General features: G+C 49.9%; 8 protein-coding genes across 8 annotated transcripts; all 8 read left to right on the top strand.

Annotated features, from left to right (window-relative positions):
• The first annotated feature begins 130 nt into the window (after positions 1 to 130).
• LOC118956098 (histone H2B) lies at positions 131 to 613 on the top strand. Its single transcript, XM_036974169.1, has one exon. The coding sequence runs from the start codon at positions 185 to 187 to the stop codon at positions 557 to 559; it is 375 nt and encodes a 124-aa protein (XP_036830064.1). The 5' UTR covers positions 131 to 184; the 3' UTR covers positions 560 to 613.
• A 571-nt stretch (positions 614 to 1,184) lies between these two features.
• Positions 1,185 to 2,946, top strand: LOC118956093 (histone H1). Its single transcript, XM_036974164.1, has one exon. The coding sequence runs from the start codon at positions 1,923 to 1,925 to the stop codon at positions 2,544 to 2,546; it is 624 nt and encodes a 207-aa protein (XP_036830059.1). The 5' UTR covers positions 1,185 to 1,922; the 3' UTR covers positions 2,547 to 2,946.
• A 77-nt stretch (positions 2,947 to 3,023) lies between these two features.
• On the top strand, positions 3,024 to 3,635 carry LOC118956088 (histone H2A). The gene has a single exon (XM_036974159.1). The coding sequence runs from the start codon at positions 3,187 to 3,189 to the stop codon at positions 3,571 to 3,573; it is 387 nt and encodes a 128-aa protein (XP_036830054.1). The 5' UTR covers positions 3,024 to 3,186; the 3' UTR covers positions 3,574 to 3,635.
• A 93-nt stretch (positions 3,636 to 3,728) lies between these two features.
• LOC118956086 (histone H3-like) lies at positions 3,729 to 4,479 on the top strand. Its single transcript, XM_036974157.1, has one exon. The coding sequence runs from the start codon at positions 3,958 to 3,960 to the stop codon at positions 4,456 to 4,458; it is 501 nt and encodes a 166-aa protein (XP_036830052.1). The 5' UTR covers positions 3,729 to 3,957; the 3' UTR covers positions 4,459 to 4,479.
• A 4,020-nt stretch (positions 4,480 to 8,499) lies between these two features.
• On the top strand, positions 8,500 to 19,258 carry LOC118956090. The gene is made up of 5 exons (XM_036974161.1): positions 8,500 to 9,366; positions 10,122 to 10,132; positions 11,166 to 11,172; positions 13,841 to 14,190; positions 18,872 to 19,258. Exons 1-5 carry the CDS (start codon positions 9,074 to 9,076, stop codon positions 19,195 to 19,197), a joined length of 987 nt encoding a protein of 328 aa, XP_036830056.1. The 5' UTR covers positions 8,500 to 9,073; the 3' UTR covers positions 19,198 to 19,258.
• Positions 11,586 to 12,428, top strand: LOC118956085 (histone H1). Its single transcript, XM_036974156.1, has one exon. The coding sequence runs from the start codon at positions 11,733 to 11,735 to the stop codon at positions 12,354 to 12,356; it is 624 nt and encodes a 207-aa protein (XP_036830051.1). The 5' UTR covers positions 11,586 to 11,732; the 3' UTR covers positions 12,357 to 12,428.
• Positions 12,953 to 13,447, top strand: LOC118956087 (histone H2A). The gene has a single exon (XM_036974158.1). It carries the CDS (start codon positions 12,999 to 13,001, stop codon positions 13,383 to 13,385), a length of 387 nt encoding a protein of 128 aa, XP_036830053.1. The 5' UTR covers positions 12,953 to 12,998; the 3' UTR covers positions 13,386 to 13,447.
• Positions 19,259 to 19,752: 494 nt separating the features above from the next.
• LOC118956089 (histone H2B) lies at positions 19,753 to 20,235 on the top strand. Its single transcript, XM_036974160.1, has one exon. It carries the CDS (start codon positions 19,807 to 19,809, stop codon positions 20,179 to 20,181), a length of 375 nt encoding a protein of 124 aa, XP_036830055.1. The 5' UTR covers positions 19,753 to 19,806; the 3' UTR covers positions 20,182 to 20,235.
• The last annotated feature ends 337 nt before the right edge of the window (positions 20,236 to 20,572 follow it).

Raw genomic sequence — 20,572 nt, 5'->3', positions numbered from 1 at the left:
GAAGCAAGCCTCTGAGTGGAAGGCTCTTATGCGCGCTCAGCTCCACTGGGCAAATGGCAGGGGCGCCTATGAGAAAGCAGGGGTGTGTCCACGGCCGGCGAATTAGCTTAGCTTCGTCTTCATAAGAGGGAAAGGGCTCTCCACCCCCTCATTCGTTTGTGAGAAGCAGCGAGACATCAGCATCATGCCCGAGCCAGCAAAGTCCGCGCCCAAGAAGGGCTCCAAGAAAGCCGTCACCAAGACCGCAGGGAAAGGCGGCAAGAAACGCCGAAAGTCGAGGAAGGAGAGCTACGCCATTTACGTGTACAAAGTCCTGAAGCAGGTCCACCCCGATACCGGCATCTCCTCCAAGGCCATGGGAATCATGAACTCGTTCGTGAACGACATCTTCGAGCGTATCGCCGGAGAGTCGTCTCGCCTGGCCCACTACAACAAGCGTTCCACCATCACCTCCAGGGAGATCCAGACCGCAGTGCGCCTGCTGCTCCCCGGAGAGCTGGCCAAGCACGCAGTGTCCGAGGGCACCAAGGCCGTGACCAAGTACACCAGCTCCAAGTAAACAGCCCATTTGGAGTGCTGTAGTAACCCAAAGGCTCTTTTAAGAGCCACCCAACCTGTCAGTGAAAAAAGCAAATCCATATATGTGTGTGTGTGTGTGGAGGACATGTCAAAAAGGGGGGAGAGGGAATAAATGATGCTGACATGAACAGGGTAGGAATGTGTGCATGGCAGTATAACACAGTGAGTGGGATTCCACTCGTGCTCCGATGACTGGAGCCTGTGTAACAGTATAACTTTAGGCCGAACCAGGGACCCTCTGCACACATCATCAACAACAGTCTCAGAGCAAGTGACGTCACCGATTGAAACTAGCCGTTTCACATCCCTTACACACACCTGTACAAGAGGGAGGAGGAGAGAGAAGAAGAGGCTCCAAATCTCTCTCTCTAGGCCTATATCAGGGCGGACAAGCACATGGGGCGCCAGCCTCCATAGCGCCGGCCGCACAGCCAGACACCAAGACCCACAGACACAAAGACCGGCACGAGTGAGTCACGCTGCGGAGTCAAGCGAGGAAGGACTGCGAGAAGGCCACAAGCCTATCTCTCTCTCTCTCTCTCTCTCTCTCTCTCTGACACGCTTTTGAAAGAGACACACAGACAGAGAGAGAGACTACCTAGCACAAGAAAACACACAGGCTCCAAATCCAACTAATAAACTCATACTAATAAAACATCACACACACACACACAAAGTGCAAGTAAGCATGTCGTTGGACAGTGTATTATTTCTCGTTTGCCTCCTGGACACATGACGAATACAACGTGAAACTAGTCTCAGCCAGGCCTCACAAGTGCATGTGTTTTAAGGTCCCCAAAAGAGCTCTCCTTTAAAACACCAAGGAGCACATCAGGGGACGCCAAACCATTTGATTCCCTTGCCAGACATCTCGGCTCACTCCACAATCAATGGTGCTCGCAATCGGATGCACTTTTAGGCCATTTAGGAGACAAATAGCACAGGAAAAGCAGTGCGCACCGCTCCACCCGACAGTCGAACGGTGAGGTTTTGAGCGAGTCGCAGCAAAATGCACGGGGCTTCTGCAGCCCACATGACTTTATTCTGAACGGACACAAGTCTGCTCGCTGGGCCGTTCGCTTTTGGGCCAAAAACGCGGCTCCGTCGGTGACTTTTGGCCCGATATTGGCGACCAGAAAACACAAGTGAAAGAGCATTTGGCCAGCCCGGAGAAGCCGAGCTGGGTGGCTTGAGTCTACATGGTTCTCATGTCGCGTTTAAGGCCAGCCCCCTGCACGGTGTGGAGCTTCAATAGCGCAGAGCAGCGTCTACAGCAAAGTACTCCTCCTCACAGACTACCGTAGTGTTGTAAGTGTGTGTGTTTACCGGACCGAACGACAGACATGGCAGAAGTCGCACCAGCACCCGCCGCCGCCGCGCCGGCCAAGGCACCCAAGAAGAAGGCAGCAGCCAAGCCCAAGAAAGCGGGACCCAGCGTAGGCGAGCTCATCGTCAAGGCGGTGTCCGCCTCCAAGGAGAGGAGCGGCGTGTCCCTGGCCGCGCTCAAGAAGTCTCTGGCGGCAGGCGGCTACGACGTGGAGAAGAACAACTCCCGTGTCAAGATCGCCGTCAAGAGCCTCGTCACCAAGGGCACCCTGGTCCAGACTAAGGGCACCGGTGCTTCCGGCTCCTTCAAGCTCAACAAGAAGGCCGTCGAGGCAAAGAAGCCCGCCAAGAAAGCCGCAGCCCCCAAAGCTAAGAAGGTGGCCGCCAAGAAGCCCGCCGCCGCCAAGAAGCCCAAGAAGGTAGCAGCCAAGAAGGCCGTGGCCGCAAAGAAGTCCCCCAAGAAGGCCAAGAAGCCCGCTACACCCAAAAAGGCCGCCAAGAGCCCAAAGAAGGTGAAGAAGCCCGCCGCAGCGGCCAAGAAAGCGGCCAAGAGCCCCAAGAAGGCTACCAAGGCAGCGAAGCCCAAAGCCGCCAAGCCCAAGGCGGCCAAGGCCAAGAAGGCAGCCCCCAAGAAGAAGTAAACCTATTACAAACAGTGTTCTTTCTACTCGACACATGTTGTTACCACAAAAGGCTCTTTTAAGAGCCACCCACCTCTTTCCATAAAAGCGCATGTCATTCCATTCCACCTACCTACCCGTGGTGCAAAAGAAATGAAATGAATGACTTTTACGCACCACATTTTGGAGTGGCTAAATGGCTTTACATTTGTCACTCAAGAGTGCAGCACCCTCACCAGTCAACATTGTTGTGATGTGTTAGAATTGGCATGTCACATTGATCCTGATAATAATAAGCATACATACTATAGTGGGTTGGACAGCAGCCATTTGTATTATGAGCCACTCTCGAATTGATTGATACATGTTTCAGTGATTTGAGTTGTCACTTTGGCGCTCCCGCCAACGTGAAAAAGTAACAAAAGTCGGAGGGAAACAGTAGCCTAGCCCTCGTCACTCTGCTGCCTGCCTGCCTGCGGGCGGGTGGGTGGGGGCGGGCTTAGGGCTGACTGCCTGTCTGTCTGTCCCTCCCTCACTCCAATTGGATAAGGCCACACCGGTCCGGTGGCCAATCGATGGCTTTTGTGGCGAGGTATAAGTAAGACTCTCGAGGTGGCCAGCGGCTCATTCAGACTTTCTGTGACATACTGAAGCTACCAATATGAGCGGAAGAGGCAAAACCGGAGGCAAGGCCAGGGCGAAGGCAAAGACACGTTCATCCCGTGCCGGGCTCCAGTTCCCCGTGGGCCGTGTGCACAGGCTGCTGCGTAAAGGCAACTACGCCGAGCGTGTGGGCGCTGGCGCACCAGTGTACCTGGCCGCAGTGCTCGAGTACCTGACTGCTGAGATCCTGGAGTTGGCCGGAAACGCTGCCCGTGACAACAAGAAGACTCGTATCATCCCCCGTCACCTGCAGCTGGCAGTCCGTAACGACGAGGAGCTGAACAAACTGCTTGGCGGCGTGACCATCGCGCAGGGTGGTGTTCTGCCCAACATCCAGGCAGTGCTGCTCCCCAAGAAGACTGAGAAGGCCGTCAAAGCCAAGTAAAATCGCTGGTGCGGCTGCAACTTGACTACTCAACCCCCAAAGGCTCTTTTAAGAGCCAACCACCTAGCTCAACAAAAGCGCAAAGTGTCCTTTCTATGCCTGGCCAATTATTTGGCGTGTTAGATACACAAACATATAGACGGCACCGTATCAAGTGCCCACATGAGGCCTAAATGAAGGATAACAACTAGTAGGCTAGAATGAGAGCATTATTGCGCGTCAAGTGTAACGTTGCTCGCGGCCCTAACAAAAGACCCAAGCGCGCCTCGGCGAGGGTGGGGGTTGCATTTTGGGGCGGCACGGAGAGGCCGAGCCTCCCGTCCAATGGGCGGCGGAGGAGGCCTCCGCAACGGGCCAATCAGGGCGGTGCGGAGATGGTGACCAATGAGCAGACGCCGCTGCCGGCTTTATAAACTTCACATAGGCATTTTGAGGCTATACTCCGACTGTGAAAGAAGGAAGCTAGCTAGCGCCATGGCCAGAACCAAGCAAACCGCTCGCAAATCCACCGGTGGCAAAGCACCCAGGAAGCAGCTCGCCACCAAGGCTGCGCGCAAGAGCGCCCCGGCCACCGGCGGCGTGAAGAAGCCTCACCGTTACAGGCCCGGCACCGTGGCTCTTAGAGAGATCCGTCGTTACCAGAAGTCCACTGAGCTGCTGATCCGCAAACTGCCTTTCCAGCGCCTGGTGCGAGAAATTGCCCAGGACTTTAAGACCGACCTGCGCTTCCAGAGTTCCGCAGTGATGGCCCTGCAGGAGGCAAGCGAGGCTTACCTGGTCGGCCTGTTCGAGGACACCAACCTGTGCGCCATCCACGCCAAGAGGGTGACCATCATGCCCAAGGACATCCAGCTGGCCCGTCGTATTCGCGGAGAGCGCGCATAAACGATGACCTGATCTCCAAAATCCCCCAAAGGCTCTTTTAAGAGCCACCTCCATATTTCAGTCAAAAAGGCACAATTGTTCCATTTGTACACGCCCCTTTCCCACCGTGTATGTTCCCTGTTCTCGAGTCACTACAGACCGTGGTTCGATTCCAGGCTGTATCACCACCGGCCGTGATTGTAAATAAGAGTTGGTTCTTAACTGACTTGAGTCGTTTCAATAACGCTCTCTTATATGTGATTAGATGTATGCCTAGAGTAGAAGAGGGGAAAAATACACTAGCAGTAATGAGTGATAGTAATGATATAGGGCAAAAAGTGTCAAAAATGGTCACTATGTAGCTAAGAACAACTGACTTTGAAAGTGCCGCTGATGAGATGGGAAAAGTTTACCGTGGAGCACGGAGGCCATCTAGTGGTTAAACGCTGGTACTGTCAGCGTGTGAGCACGTCATAGTGGCTCCCTATTGGTATTTGATCTTCAGGCCAGCGTTTCCCAAACTCGGTCCTCGGGTCCCCAAGTGGGGCACGTTGTGTTTTTTCGATTCCAATTGCTCTTGGAATGTAACATGCTAGAGTCTGTCTATTCCTTTGTGAAAATGGCCATTCAATGATTTCTGGCCCATGTGACATTCCTCGATGGCCCCAAAAATCCATGTTTTGATCCGATCATTACAACGTTAGCTGTGTGCACCCCATAATTCATGCGACTGACTAAGCTATTGAAAGTAAAATGATATATCTCTGTCCGGCGCAAGTGAAAGGTGGTCGAAAAAAAGTAGAGTAGAGTCGTGTGTCTTTGGCGTGATTTGAAGTCGACTTCTGATGTGGGATTTAGTTCATTTTTCCAAGAAGATTTGCTGAGGAATCGAAACCCCTTGACCAAATGATACGACAAAGTAAAGGCCCTAAATACAGGCTGCCAGTTAAATGCAGCAATGACACGGCTAAAGTGTGTCATCTCAGGACAAAAGAGCAGGAATTGTCTGCTGTTGCATCTTCACTCATGAGACATGTAATAGCGGAGCTCCGTGGTGCTGAAAAAGACAGCGCCCCTGGCCATTTGCCAAGGCCTATTTCCCGTTGGAGGGATTTTTGACATGCTATAGGCACAGTTCAGTACACCCCTCATCCTGTAATTGGTCCCAGAATCATCCACTTGATTCCCGACCACCAACCGATTGTCGGGGTGCATTGGTGTAAAATGTGGTCGTCGAGATCAAGTTCTATAGGCTACATGGGGTACTGGCATCTGTACCTTTTTTTTTTTTAGCTACCTACACCAGTAGGGGAGCTTACAGATAAAGAGTGCACTAGGCTAGAGAGAAAAGTACCATTCCGTTTTTCATAAAGTAGGTCAATGTAACTTACTCTCTTTTGATACTTGAGAAACATAGATTCACATGACGTCCAAATCTGCAAGAGACAAAAGCAGCAGAAAATCAGCAGGTGAAGAAAAGGGTTAAGTGAACATGATTTAAGAGCAGTCAAATGAAGTAATAGTGACATAGATTGTAAGAAATGAAATGTACCATGTGAACATTGCATTGTGGCTTTAGAAGAGCATGTATTTGTAGATGAATGACAGATTAGCTTTGGTGACAAAGTAACTGTATAATTTGAGGTACTCTACATGAGCATGTGTTTGCCTATTTGATGATCTGTTGTAGTTAATGTTTGATTTTGAGCACATACTTGTTGTGACAATTGCATCAGGTTGAGGGAGAAATGGTCTGTGTGGCCATTGTGAGTGGCACTTCTGATCCAGCAGGTGGTGTTAAGATCCCTCCCTATGTGGCTTTGAATGATGAGCCAGTGTTGGCAAAATGACTTGTGCTCCAGCGGGTGGCGGTGAAATGCCTCCCTATCTATATGACTTGCCCTATTCCTTTGACATTGTTCACTTGATTGGAGATGATTCCGGTCTTCTTCATGAGCACTCCTGCATGTCTTCCTTCCTGTCTTGCCATGTGGGTTCCACGGAGGTGTGTGTTTTTGTTAGATATCACTGGGCACATTCCTAACGTGGAGGTGGTTTGCATAGCTCATGTCATGTGGATATATAAAGTATTGTATTGTAAGGTATGTTAGTCTACGGACGGTCTGACATTGCTCGTCCATATATTGATGTATTCCAATTGCATTTGGGTGTATTGTGTGGAATGTTGGAACATGGTTAGATCTTACTGTGCTGTTGGAGCTAGTAACACAAGCATTTCCCGACATCTGCTAAACAGGTGTATGTATATCTCTCTAGTCACCCCCAAAACCAATTCTTTCTTTGGCCGCCTCTCCTTCCAGTTCTCTGCTGCCAATGACTGGAACGAACTACAAAAATCTCTGAAACTGGAAACACTTATCTCCCTCACTAGCTTTAAGCACCAACTGTCAGAGCAGCTCACAGATTACTGCACCTGTACATAGCCCACCTATAATTTAGGCCAAACAACTACCTCTTTCCCTACTGTATTTAATGAAATTATTTATTTTGCTCCTTTGCACCCCATTATTTTTATTTCTACTTTGCACATGTCTTCCATTGCAAATGTACCATTCCAGTGTTTTACTTGCTATATTGTATTTACTTTGCCACCATGGGCTTTTTTTGCCTTTACCTCCCTTATCTCACCTCATTTGCTCACATCGTATATAGACTTGTTTATACTGTATTATTGACTGTATGTTTGTTTTACTCCATGTGTAAGTCTGTGTCGTTGTATGTGTCGAACTGCTTTGCTTAATCTTGGCCAGGTCGCAATTGTAAATGAGAACTTGTTCTCAACTTGCCTACCTGGTGAAATAAATAAAAATAAAAATTTAAAAAAATGTGTCTATTTGATTAGGATTAGGACTTTTCCTCTATGTGTCGCACTTCCATTTCCACTTTATGTCCCCGTTAGGGAGCTGTCATTTATGCTGCAGGCTAATTACTACCAATGTCATTGTGGTCCAAGTTCAACTCCTAGCCTATAGGGTGTGGTAACAGGCCCTCTGTTATTTGTTGTTGTACTCTGCATGTGAAGTATCTGCACTGTAGCCTATAGAGGAACTAAGCCCTTGATAATAGGGGAACGCAAGCTGTTGAACACAAACTCCCAGTCCTATGATGTTGCTCTGTGAAGGAGGTTAGCTTTTCAGCATTCAATTCCTGGCAGCCTTCTTCGCCCTGGTTGATTTGTGAATGTGAGTGATTCGAGAATGTTTGGCTTGGGTATCCAAGGTGTTTGAGATTGTTGAGGACCAGTGTTCCGAGGGGCTGACTGTGACATCATAAAGCGGAATGTAGTTAGCGTGCTGTTTGAGGGATTCCAATTCAGTCCGTTGCGGCCTTCCAGGCAGTGCAGTTGTGCTTCAAGTGTGCTCTCTGTGTGATGACTTGTTGTGCCTACACGGAGTACAGCTACGAACGGACGTGACATTTGGGGTAAGCCTAAGCCTTTTCGTAACCTTAACCTATTTCTTCTAACTTGCTATGACAAAGTGCTTTGATGACACTAGCTGCATCCCAGCTAGTTGAACGCTTGTCAGTCATTCTCCTAAAAGGCAACCTCTGTTGCTCGATGTACTAAACCGAGGGCCGGCAGCCACTAAGTGCACGTAAGAGACAATTATGGCAACAATAAGTTGTAAGATGATACCTAGTCACATCTGAGATGTGAATCAACTGCACCGATTGGTCAATCGCCAGTATGTGCCCTTGGGCCTCATTTGTCCCCTTTGAAATGACCTGTTGAGATCATTCAATGCAACAGCTGAGGCTCTCTGGCCTATAAAGGATCCACCTCATACCACTATTTCCGTAATATAAGGCTATGTTATTGTTTTTTGAAAAAAGTACCATACAATATTTGCACATCCCTATCACCTCTGTACGCATAGGAAAATGATCCCTTTATTGTGTGTGTGTTGGGTGGGTGTCTGAGGAATGTTTTACTGCGTTTCAGCTTGCAGAGGTATCACCACCCTTCCCATGGCCACCTGGATCCTGTCTAGGGAAGAAAAAGAAGAATGACGTTATTACATGGCCTTCAAGAGCTACATGACTGCTGAGGTGACATTACGGACCCCTTATAGGGTTTGTGGCATTCCTTGTGTATTTGTTTCCCGTATGTTGCACTTTGTTTCTCCTTTGTACTTGTGACACTATTTGAGGTTTTAACGCCTATCTCTATTAGGTGTGACTGGCAACTGCAGTGGGTTGAATCCTACTAGTTCAGTGTTTCCCAACTCCAGGCAGGGGTAGAGTAGCCATTTTTTGTGGTAGCCCTGGAGAGGCACAGCTGATTGAAAGAGTTGAATCAGGTGCAACAACAACAACAAGTAGAACAACACCAATCAATGTGAAGAGTGGGACATCACAGTTGGGCCTTGTGTTCAACATAGCTCAGTATTTGAGTGTGTTTCCCGCGCATGTAAGTAAGTAGCTTTGATTTCTTCTTCCTCCATTGTTCCCTAGAACGAACGCCCTGCCCTCCCCTTTGCAGCAGAGGCCAGGCAAAAGCGCGCGCTTTCTGTGCCACTGGCTTCAATCAGGTCCACCAAACGCAGATAATAAGAGCACCCGAGCACCGAAAATTACGTCATTAATTCACTTGAACTCAGCTAGCGAACACACGATGTCTGGAAGAGGTAAAGGCGGCAAGGGACTCGGAAAAGGAGGCGCTAAGCGTCACCGTAAGGTTCTCCGCGATAACATCCAGGGAATCACCAAGCCCGCCATTCGCCGTCTGGCTCGCCGTGGCGGCGTGAAGCGTATCTCCGGGCTGATCTACGAGGAGACCCGCGGTGTCCTGAAGGTGTTCCTTGAGAACGTGATCCGTGACGCCGTCACCTACACCGAGCACGCCAAGAGGAAGACCGTTACGGCCATGGACGTGGTCTACGCTCTGAAACGCCAGGGACGCACCCTGTACGGTTTCGGCGGTTAAACGCACTCTTCTCGGAACGTCAACATCCCGACTTGAACCCAAAGGCTCTTTTAAGAGCCACCCACATCCGCTTCAAAAGGGTCAAATCCATTATCGTAGGAAACCATGAGCCACTCTTGAGTGGACAGGGAGGGAGTATTCGTGACAGGAGGCTATGTTCAGTGCAGGCTTTGCCTACAGTCGTATTAAACCATGAGCCACTCTTGAGTGGACAGGGAGGGAGTGTTCATGACAGGAGGGAGGCTATGTTCAGTGCAGGCTTTGCGTACAGTCGTATTACGAGACACCCGAAATAAAGGCACCACGGCTGGGAAATCCCCACCAAGTACCAAAAAGGGGAGCCTTATTTTTGGCCATTGTAGGACTTTTTTGGAAACACACCATTCCCCACCAGTGACAGAGCATAGGCTATGGTCTTTGTTAGGGAAGCAAGCCTCTGAGTGGAAGGCTCTTATGCGCGCTCAGCTCCACTGGGCAAATGGCAGGGGCGCCTATGAGAAAGCAGGGGTGTGTCCACGGCCGGCGAATTAGCTTAGCTTCGTCTTCATAAGAGGGAAAGGGCTCTCCACCCCCTCATTCGTTTGTGAGAAGCAGCAAGACATCAGCATCATGCCCGAGCCAGCAAAGTCCGCGCCCAAGAAGGGCTCCAAGAAAGCCGTCACCAAGACCGCAGGGAAAGGCGGCAAGAAACGCCGAAAGTCGAGGAAGGAGAGCTACGCCATTTACGTGTACAAAGTCCTGAAGCAGGTCCACCCCGATACCGGCATCTCCTCCAAGGCCATGGGAATCATGAACTCGTTCGTGAACGACATCTTCGAGCGTATCGCCGGAGAGTCGTCTCGCCTGGCCCACTACAACAAGCGTTCCACCATCACCTCCAGGGAGATCCAGACCGCAGTGCGCCTGCTGCTCCCCGGAGAGCTGGCCAAGCACGCAGTGTCCGAGGGCACCAAGGCCGTGACCAAGTACACCAGCTCCAAGTAAACAGCCCATTTGGAGTGCTGTAGTAACCCAAAGGCTCTTTTAAGAGCCACCCAACCTGTCAGTGAAAAAAGCAAATCCATATATGTGTGTGTGTGTGTGGAGGACATGTCAAAAAGGGGGGAGAGGGAATAAATGATGCTGACATGAACAGGGTAGGAATGTGTGCATGGCAGTATAACACAGTGAGTGGGATTCCACTCGTGCTCCGATGACTGGAGCCTGTGTAACAGTATAACTTTAGGCCGAACCAGGGACCCTCTGCACACATCATCAACAACAGTCTCAGAGCAAGTGACGTCACCGATTGAAACTAGCCGTTTCACATCCCTTACACACACCTGTACAAGAGGGAGGAGGAGAGAGAAGAAGAGGCTCCAAATCTCTCTCTCTAGGCCTATATCAGGGCGGACAAGCACATGGGGCGCCAGCCTCCATAGCGCCGGCCGCACAGCCAGACACCAAGACCCACAGACACAAAGACCGGCACGAGTGAGTCACGCTGCGGAGTCAAGCGAGGAAGGACTGCGAGAAGGCCACAAGCCTATCTCTCTCTCTCTCTCTCTCTCTCTCTCTCTGACACGCTTTTGAAAGAGACACACAGACAGAGAGAGAGACTACCTAGCACAAGAAAACACACAGGCTCCAAATCCAACTAATAAACTCATACTAATAAAACATCACACACACACACACAAAGTGCAAGTAAGCATGTCGTTGGACAGTGTATTATTTCTCGTTTGCCTCCTGGACACATGACGAATACAACGTGAAACTAGTCTCAGCCAGGCCTCACAAGTGCATGTGTTTTAAGGTCCCCAAAAGAGCTCTCCTTTAAAACACCAAGGAGCACATCAGGGGACGCCAAACCATTTGATTCCCTTGCCAGACATCTCGGCTCACTCCACAATCAATGGTGCTCGCAATCGGATGCACTTTTAGGCCATTTAGGAGACAAATAGCACAGGAAAAGCAGTGCGCACCGCTCCACCCGACAGTCGAACGGTGAGGTTTTGAGCGAGTCGCAGCAAAATGCACGGGGCTTCTGCAGCCCACATGACTTTATTCTGAACGGACACAAGTCTGCTCGCTGGGCCGTTCGCTTTTGGGCCAAAAACGCGGCTCCGTCGGTGACTTTTGGCCCGATATTGGCGACCAGAAAACACAAGTGAAAGAGCATTTGGCCAGCCCGGAGAAGCCGAGCTGGGTGGCTTGAGTCTACATGGTTCTCATGTCGCGTTTAAGGCCAGCCCCCTGCACGGTGTGGAGCTTCAATAGCGCAGAGCAGCGTCTACAGCAAAGTACTCCTCCTCACAGACTACCGTAGTGTTGTAAGTGTGTGTGTTTACCGGACCGAACGACAGACATGGCAGAAGTCGCACCAGCACCCGCCGCCGCCGCGCCGGCCAAGGCACCCAAGAAGAAGGCAGCAGCCAAGCCCAAGAAAGCGGGACCCAGCGTAGGCGAGCTCATCGTCAAGGCGGTGTCCGCCTCCAAGGAGAGGAGCGGCGTGTCCCTGGCCGCGCTCAAGAAGTCTCTGGCGGCAGGCGGCTACGACGTGGAGAAGAACAACTCCCGTGTCAAGATCGCCGTCAAGAGCCTCGTCACCAAGGGCACCCTGGTCCAGACTAAGGGCACCGGTGCTTCCGGCTCCTTCAAGCTCAACAAGAAGGCCGTCGAGGCAAAGAAGCCCGCCAAGAAAGCCGCAGCCCCCAAAGCTAAGAAGGTGGCCGCCAAGAAGCCCGCCGCCGCCAAGAAGCCCAAGAAGGTAGCAGCCAAGAAGGCCGTGGCCGCAAAGAAGTCCCCCAAGAAGGCCAAGAAGCCCGCTACACCCAAAAAGGCCGCCAAGAGCCCAAAGAAGGTGAAGAAGCCCGCCGCAGCGGCCAAGAAAGCGGCCAAGAGCCCCAAGAAGGCTACCAAGGCAGCGAAGCCCAAAGCCGCCAAGCCCAAGGCGGCCAAGGCCAAGAAGGCAGCCCCCAAGAAGAAGTAAACCTATTACAAACAGTGTTCTTTCTACTCGACACATGTTGTTACCACAAAAGGCTCTTTTAAGAGCCACCCACCTCTTTCCATAAAAGCGCATGTCATTCCATTCCACCTACCTACCCGTGGTGCAAAAGAAATGAAATGAATGACTTTTACGCACCACATTTTGGAGTGGCTAAATGGCTTTACATTTGTCACTCAAGAGTGCAGCACCCTCACCAGTCAACATTGTTGTGATGTGTTAGAATTGGCATGTCACATTGATCCTGATAATAATAAGCATACATACTATAGTGGGTTGGACAGCAGCCATTTGTATTATGAGCCACTCTCGAATTGATTGATACATGTTTCAGTGATTTGAGTTGTCACTTTGGCGCTCCCGCCAACGTGAAAAAGTAACAAAAGTCGGAGGGAAACAGAGTAGCCTAGCCCTCGTCACTCTGCTGCCTGCCTGCCTGCGGGCGGGTGGGTGGGGGCGGGCTTAGGGCTGACTGCCTGTCTGTCTGTCCCTCCCTCACTCCAATTGGATAAGGCCACACCGGTCCGGTGGCCAATCGATGGCTTTTGTGGCGAGGTATAAGTAAGACTCTCGAGGTGGCCAGCGGCTCATTCAGACTTTCTGTGACATACTGAAGCTACCAATATGAGCGGAAGAGGCAAAACCGGAGGCAAGGCCAGGGCGAAGGCAAAGACACGTTCATCCCGTGCCGGGCTCCAGTTCCCCGTGGGCCGTGTGCACAGGCTGCTGCGTAAAGGCAACTACGCCGAGCGTGTGGGCGCTGGCGCACCAGTGTACCTGGCCGCAGTGCTCGAGTACCTGACTGCTGAGATCCTGGAGTTGGCCGGAAACGCTGCCCGTGACAACAAGAAGACTCGTATCATCCCCCGTCACCTGCAGCTGGCAGTCCGTAACGACGAGGAGCTGAACAAACTGCTTGGCGGCGTGACCATCGCGCAGGGTGGTGTTCTGCCCAACATCCAGGCAGTGCTGCTCCCCAAGAAGACTGAGAAGGCCGTCAAAGCCAAGTAAAATCGCTGGTGCGGCTGCAACTTGACTACTCAACCCCCAAAGGCTCTTTTAAGAGCCAACCACCTAGCTCAACAAAAGCGCAAAGTGTCCTTTCTATGCCTGGCCAATTATTTGGCGTGTTAGATACACAAACATATAGACGGCACCGTATCAAGTGCCCACATGAGGCCTAAATGAAGGATAACAACTAGTAGGCTAGAATGAGAGCATTATTGCGCGTCAAGTGTAACGTTGCTCGCGGCCCTAACAAAAGACCCAAGCGCGCCTCGGCGAGGGTGGGGGTTGCATTTTGGGGCGGCACGGAGAGGCCGAGCCTCCCGTCCAATGGGCGGCGGAGGAGGCCTCCGCAACGGGCCAATCAGGGCGGTGCGGAGATGGTGACCAATGAGCAGACGCCGCTGCCGGCTTTATAAACTTCACATAGGCATTTTGAGGCTATACTCCGACTGTGAAAGAAGGAAGCTAGCTAGCGCCATGGCCAGAACCAAGCAAACCGCTCGCAAATCCACCGGTGGCAAAGCACCCAGGAAGCAGCTCGCCACCAAGGCTGCGCGCAAGAGCGCCCCGGCCACCGGCGGCGTGAAGAAGCCTCACCGTTACAGGCCCGGCACCGTGGCTCTTAGAGAGATCCGTCGTTACCAGAAGTCCACTGAGCTGCTGATCCGCAAACTGCCTTTCCAGCGCCTGGTGCGAGAAATTGCCCAGGACTTTAAGACCGACCTGCGCTTCCAGAGTTCCGCAGTGATGGCCCTGCAGGAGGCAAGCGAGGCTTACCTGGTCGGCCTGTTCGAGGACACCAACCTGTGCGCCATCCACGCCAAGAGGGTGACCATCATGCCCAAGGACATCCAGCTGGCCCGTCGTATTCGCGGAGAGCGCGCATAAACGATGACCTGATCTCCAAAATCCCCCAAAGGCTCTTTTAAGAGCCACCTCCATATTTCAGTCAAAAAGGCACAATTGTTCCATTTGTACACGCCCCTTTCCCACCGTGTATGTTCCCTGTTCTCGAGTCACTACAGACCGTGGTTCGATTCCAGGCTGTATCACCACCGGCCGTGATTGTAAATAAGAGTTGGTTCTTAACTGACTTGAGTCGTTTCAATAACGCTCTCTTATATGTGATTAGATGTATGCCTAGAGTAGAAGAGGGGAAAAATACACTAGCAGTAATGAGTGATAGTAATGATATAGGGCAAAAAGTGTCAAAAATGGTCACTATGTAGCTAAGAACAACTGACTTTGAAAGTGCCGCTGATGAGATGGGAAAAGTTTACCGTGGAGCACGGAGGCCATCTAGTGGTTAAACGCTGGTACTGTCAGCGTGTGAGCACGTCATAGTGGCTCCCTATTGGTATTTGATCTTCAGGCCAGCGTTTCCCAAACTCGGTCCTCGGGTCCCCAAGTGGGGCACGTTGTGTTTTTTCGATTCCAATTGCTCTTGGAATGTAACATGCTAGAGTCTGTCTATTCCTTTGTGAAAATGGCCATTCAATGATTTCTGGCCCATGTGACATTCCTCGATGGCCCCAAAAATCCATGTTTTGATCCGATCATTACAACGTTAGCTGTGTGCACCCCATAATTCATGCGACTGACTAAGCTATTGAAAGTAAAATGATATATCTCTGTCCGGCGCAAGTGAAAGGTGGTCGAAAAAAAGTAGAGTAGAGTCGTGTGTCTTTGGCGTGATTTGAAGTCGACTTCTGATGTGGGATTTAGTTCATTTTTCCAAGAAGATTTGCTGAGGAATCGAAACCCCTTGACCAAATGATACGACAAAGTAAAGGCCCTAAATACAGGCTGCCAGTTAAATGCAGCAATGACACGGCTAAAGTGTGTCATCTCAGGACAAAAGAGCAGGAATTGTCTGCTGTTGCATCTTCACTCATGAGACATGTAATAGCGGAGCTCCGTGGTGCTGAAAAAGACAGCGCCCCTGGCCATTTGCCAAGGCCTATTTCCCGTTGGAGGGATTTTTGACATGCTATAGGCACAGTTCAGTACACCCCTCATCCTGTAATTGGTCCCAGAATCATCCACTTGATTCCCGACCACCAACCGATTGTCGGGGTGCATTGGTGTAAAATGTGGTCGTCGAGATCAAGTTCTATAGGCTACATGGGGTACTGGCATCTGTACCTTTTTTTTTTTTAGCTACCTACACCAGTAGGGGAGCTTACAGATAAAGAGTGCACTAGGCTAGAGAGAAAAGTACCATTCCGTTTTTCATAAAGTAGGTCAATGTAACTTACTCTCTTTTGATACTTGAGAAACATAGATTCACATGACGTCCAAATCTGCAAGAGACAAAAGCAGCAGAAAATCAGCAGGTGAAGAAAAGGGTTAAGTGAACATGATTTAAGAGCAGTCAAATGAAGTAATAGTGACATAGATTGTAAGAAATGAAATGTACCATGTGAACATTGCATTGTGGCTTTAGAAGAGCATGTATTTGTAGATGAATGACAGATTAGCTTTGGTGACAAAGTAACTGTATAATTTGAGGTACTCTACATGAGCATGTGTTTGCCTATTTGATGATCTGTTGTAGTTAATGTTTGATTTTGAGCACATACTTGTTGTGACAATTGCATCAGGTTGAGGGAGAAATGGTCTGTGTGGCCATTGTGAGTGGCACTTCTGATCCAGCAGGTGGTGTTAAGATCCCTCCCTATGTGGCTTTGAATGATGAGCCAGTGTTGGCAAAATGACTTGTGCTCCAGCGGGTGGCGGTGAAATGCCTCCCTATCTATATGACTTGCCCTATTCCTTTGACATTGTTCACTTGATTGGAGATGATTCCGGTCTTCTTCATGAGCACTCCTGCATGTCTTCCTTCCTGTCTTGCCATGTGGGTTCCACGGAGGTGTGTGTTTTTGTTAGATATCACTGGGCACATTCCTAACGTGGAGGTGGTTTGCATAGCTCATGTCATGTGGATATATAAAGTATTGTATTGTAAGGTATGTTAGTCTACGGACGGTCTGACATTGCTCGTCCATATATTGATGTATTCCAATTGCATTTGGGTGTATTGTGTGGAATGTTGGAACATGGTTAGATCTTACTGTGCTGTTGGAGCTAGTAACACAAGCATTTCCCGACATCTGCTAAACAGGTGTATGTATATCTCTCTAGTCACCCCCAAAACCAATTCTTTCTTTGGCCGCCTCTCCTTCCAGTTCTCTGCTGCCAATGACTGGAACGAACTACAAAAATCTCTGAAACTGGAAACACTTATCTCCCTCACTAGCTTTAAGCACCAACTGTCAGAGCAGCTCACAGATTACTGCACCTGTACATAGCCCACCTATAATTTAGGCCAAACAACTACCTCTTTCCCTACTGTATTTAATGAATGTATTTATTTTGCTCCTTTGCACCCCATTATTTTTATTTCTACTTTGCACATGTCTTCCATTGCAAATGTACCATTCCAGTGTTTTACTTGCTATATTGTATTTACTTTGCCACCATGGGCTTTTTTTGCCTTTACCTCCCTTATCTCACCTCATTTGCTCACATCGTATATAGACTTGTTTATACTGTATTATTGACTGTATGTTTGTTTTACTCCATGTGTAAGTCTGTGTCGTTGTATGTGTCGAACTGCTTTGCTTAATCTTGGCCAGGTCGCAATTGTAAATGAGAACTTGTTCTCAACTTGCCTACCTGGTGAAATAAATAAAAATAAAAATTTAAAAAAATGTGTCTATTTGATTAGGATTAGGACTTTTCCTCTATGTGTCGCACTTCCATTTCCACTTTATGTCCCCGTTAGGGAGCTGTCATTTATGCTGCAGGCTAATTACTACCAATGTCATTGTGGTCCAAGTTCAACTCCTAGCCTATAGGGTGTGGTAACAGGCCCTCTGTTATTTGTTGTTGTACTCTGCATGTGAAGTATCTGCACTGTAGCCTATAGAGGAACTAAGCCCTTGATAATAGGGGAACGCAAGCTGTTGAACACAAACTCCCAGTCCTATGATGTTGCTCTGTGAAGGAGGTTAGCTTTTCAGCATTCAATTCCTGGCAGCCTTCTTCGCCCTGGTTGATTTGTGAATGTGAGTGATTCGAGAATGTTTGGCTTGGGTATCCAAGGTGTTTGAGATTGTTGAGGACCAGTGTTCCGAGGGGCTGACTGTGACATCATAAAGCGGAATGTAGTTAGCGTGCTGTTTGAGGGATTCCAATTCAGTCCGTTGCGGCCTTCCAGGCAGTGCAGTTGTGCTTCAAGTGTGCTCTCTGTGTGATGACTTGTTGTGCCTACACGGAGTACAGCTACGAACGGACGTGACATTTGGGGTAAGCCTAAGCCTTTTCGTAACCTTAACCTATTTCTTCTAACTTGCTATGACAAAGTGCTTTGATGACACTAGCTGCATCCCAGCTAGTTGAACGCTTGTCAGTCATTCTCCTAAAAGGCAACCTCTGTTGCTCGATGTACTAAACCGAGGGCCGGCAGCCACTAAGTGCACGTAAGAGACAATTATGGCAACAATAAGTTGTAAGATGATACCTAGTCACATCTGAGATGTGAATCAACTGCACCGATTGGTCAATCGCCAGTATGTGCCCTTGGGCCTCATTTGTCCCCTTTGAAATGACCTGTTGAGATCATTCAATGCAACAGCTGAGGCTCTCTGGCCTATAAAGGATCCACCTCATACCACTATTTCCGTAATATAAGGCTATGTTATTGTTTTTTGAAAAAAGTACCATACAATATTTGCACATCCCTATCACCTCTGTACGCATAGGAAAATGATCCCTTTATTGTGTGTGTGTTGGGTGGGTGTCTGAGGAATGTTTTACTGCGTTTCAGCTTGCAGAGGTATCACCACCCTTCCCATGGCCACCTGGATCCTGTCTAGGGAAGAAAAAGAAGAATGACGTTATTACATGGCCTTCAAGAGCTACATGACTGCTGAGGTGACATTACGGACCCCTTATAGGGTTTGTGGCATTCCTTGTGTATTTGTTTCCCGTATGTTGCACTTTGTTTCTCCTTTGTACTTGTGACACTATTTGAGGTTTTAACGCCTATCTCTATTAGGTGTGACTGGCAACTGCAGTGGGTTGAATCCTACTAGTTCAGTGTTTCCCAACTCCAGGCAGGGGTAGAGTAGCCATTTTTTGTGGTAGCCCTGGAGAGGCACAGCTGATTGAAAGAGTTGAATCAGGTGCAACAACAACAACAAGTAGAACAACACCAATCAATGTGAAGAGTGGGACATCACAGTTGGGCCTTGTGTTCAACATAGCTCAGTATTTGAGTGTGTTTCCCGCGCATGTAAGTAAGTAGCTTTGATTTCTTCTTCCTCCATTGTTCCCTAGAACGAACGCCCTGCCCTCCCCTTTGCAGCAGAGGCCAGGCAAAAGCGCGCGCTTTCTGTGCCACTGGCTTCAATCAGGTCCACCAAACGCAGATAATAAGAGCACCCGAGCACCGAAAATTACGTCATTAATTCACTTGAACTCAGCTAGCGAACACACGATGTCTGGAAGAGGTAAAGGCGGCAAGGGACTCGGAAAAGGAGGCGCTAAGCGTCACCGTAAGGTTCTCCGCGATAACATCCAGGGAATCACCAAGCCCGCCATTCGCCGTCTGGCTCGCCGTGGCGGCGTGAAGCGTATCTCCGGGCTGATCTACGAGGAGACCCGCGGTGTCCTGAAGGTGTTCCTTGAGAACGTGATCCGTGACGCCGTCACCTACACCGAGCACGCCAAGAGGAAGACCGTTACGGCCATGGACGTGGTCTACGCTCTGAAACGCCAGGGACGCACCCTGTACGGTTTCGGCGGTTAAACGCACTCTTCTCGGAACGTCAACATCCCGACTTGAACCCAAAGGCTCTTTTAAGAGCCACCCACATCCGCTTCAAAAGGGTCAAATCCATTATCGTAGGAAACCATGAGCCACTCTTGAGTGGACAGGGAGGGAGTATTCGTGACAGGAGGCTATGTTCAGTGCAGGCTTTGCCTACAGTCGTATTAAACCATGAGCCACTCTTGAGTGGACAGGGAGGGAGTGTTCATGACAGGAGGGAGGCTATGTTCAGTGCAGGCTTTGCGTACAGTCGTATTACGAGACACCCGAAATAAAGGCACCACGGCTGGGAAATCCCCACCAAGTACCAAAAAGGGGAGCCTTATTTTTGGCCATTGTAGGACTTTTTTGGAAACACACCATTCCCCACCAGTGACAGAGCATAGGCTATGGTCTTTGTTAGGGAAGCAAGCCTCTGAGTGGAAGGCTCTTATGCGCGCTCAGCTCCACTGGGCAAATGGCAGGGGCGCCTATGAGAAAGCAGGGGTGTGTCCACGGCCGGCGAATTAGCTTAGCTTCGTCTTCATAAGAGGGAAAGGGCTCTCCACCCCCTCATTCGTTTGTGAGAAGCAGCGAGACATCAGCATCATGCCCGAGCCAGCAAAGTCCGCGCCCAAGAAGGGCTCCAAGAAAGCCGTCACCAAGACCGCAGGGAAAGGCGGCAAGAAACGCCGAAAGTCGAGGAAGGAGAGCTACGCCATTTACGTGTACAAAGTCCTGAAGCAGGTCCACCCCGATACCGGCATCTCCTCCAAGGCCATGGGAATCATGAACTCGTTCGTGAACGACATCTTCGAGCGTATCGCCGGAGAGTCGTCTCGCCTGGCCCACTACAACAAGCGTTCCACCATCACCTCCAGGGAGATCCAGACCGCAGTGCGCCTGCTGCTCCCCGGAGAGCTGGCCAAGCACGCAGTGTCCGAGGGCACCAAGGCCGTGACCAAGTACACCAGCTCCAAGTAAACAGCCCATTTGGAGTGCTGTAGTAACCCAAAGGCTCTTTTAAGAGCCACCCAACCTGTCAGTGAAAAAAGCAAATCCATATATGTGTGTGTGTGTGTGGAGGACATGTCAAAAAGGGGGGAGAGGGAATAAATGATGCTGACATGAACAGGGTAGGAATGTGTGCATGGCAGTATAACACAGTGAGTGGGATTCCACTCGTGCTCCGATGACTGGAGCCTGTGTAACAGTATAACTTTAGGCCGAACCAGGGACCCTCTGCACACATCATCAACAACAGTCTCAGAGCAAGTGACGTCACCGATTGAAACTAGCCGTTTCACATCCCTTACACACACCTGTACAAGAGGGAGGAGGAGAGAGAAGAAGAGGCTCCAAATCTCTCTCTCTA

Source organism: Oncorhynchus mykiss, unplaced genomic scaffold (assembly GCF_013265735.2).
Source record: "Oncorhynchus mykiss isolate Arlee unplaced genomic scaffold, USDA_OmykA_1.1 un_scaffold_415, whole genome shotgun sequence".
Taxonomy (NCBI): domain Eukaryota; kingdom Metazoa; phylum Chordata; class Actinopteri; order Salmoniformes; family Salmonidae; genus Oncorhynchus; species Oncorhynchus mykiss.
This window is presented reverse-complemented; position numbering and strand designations above follow the sequence as displayed.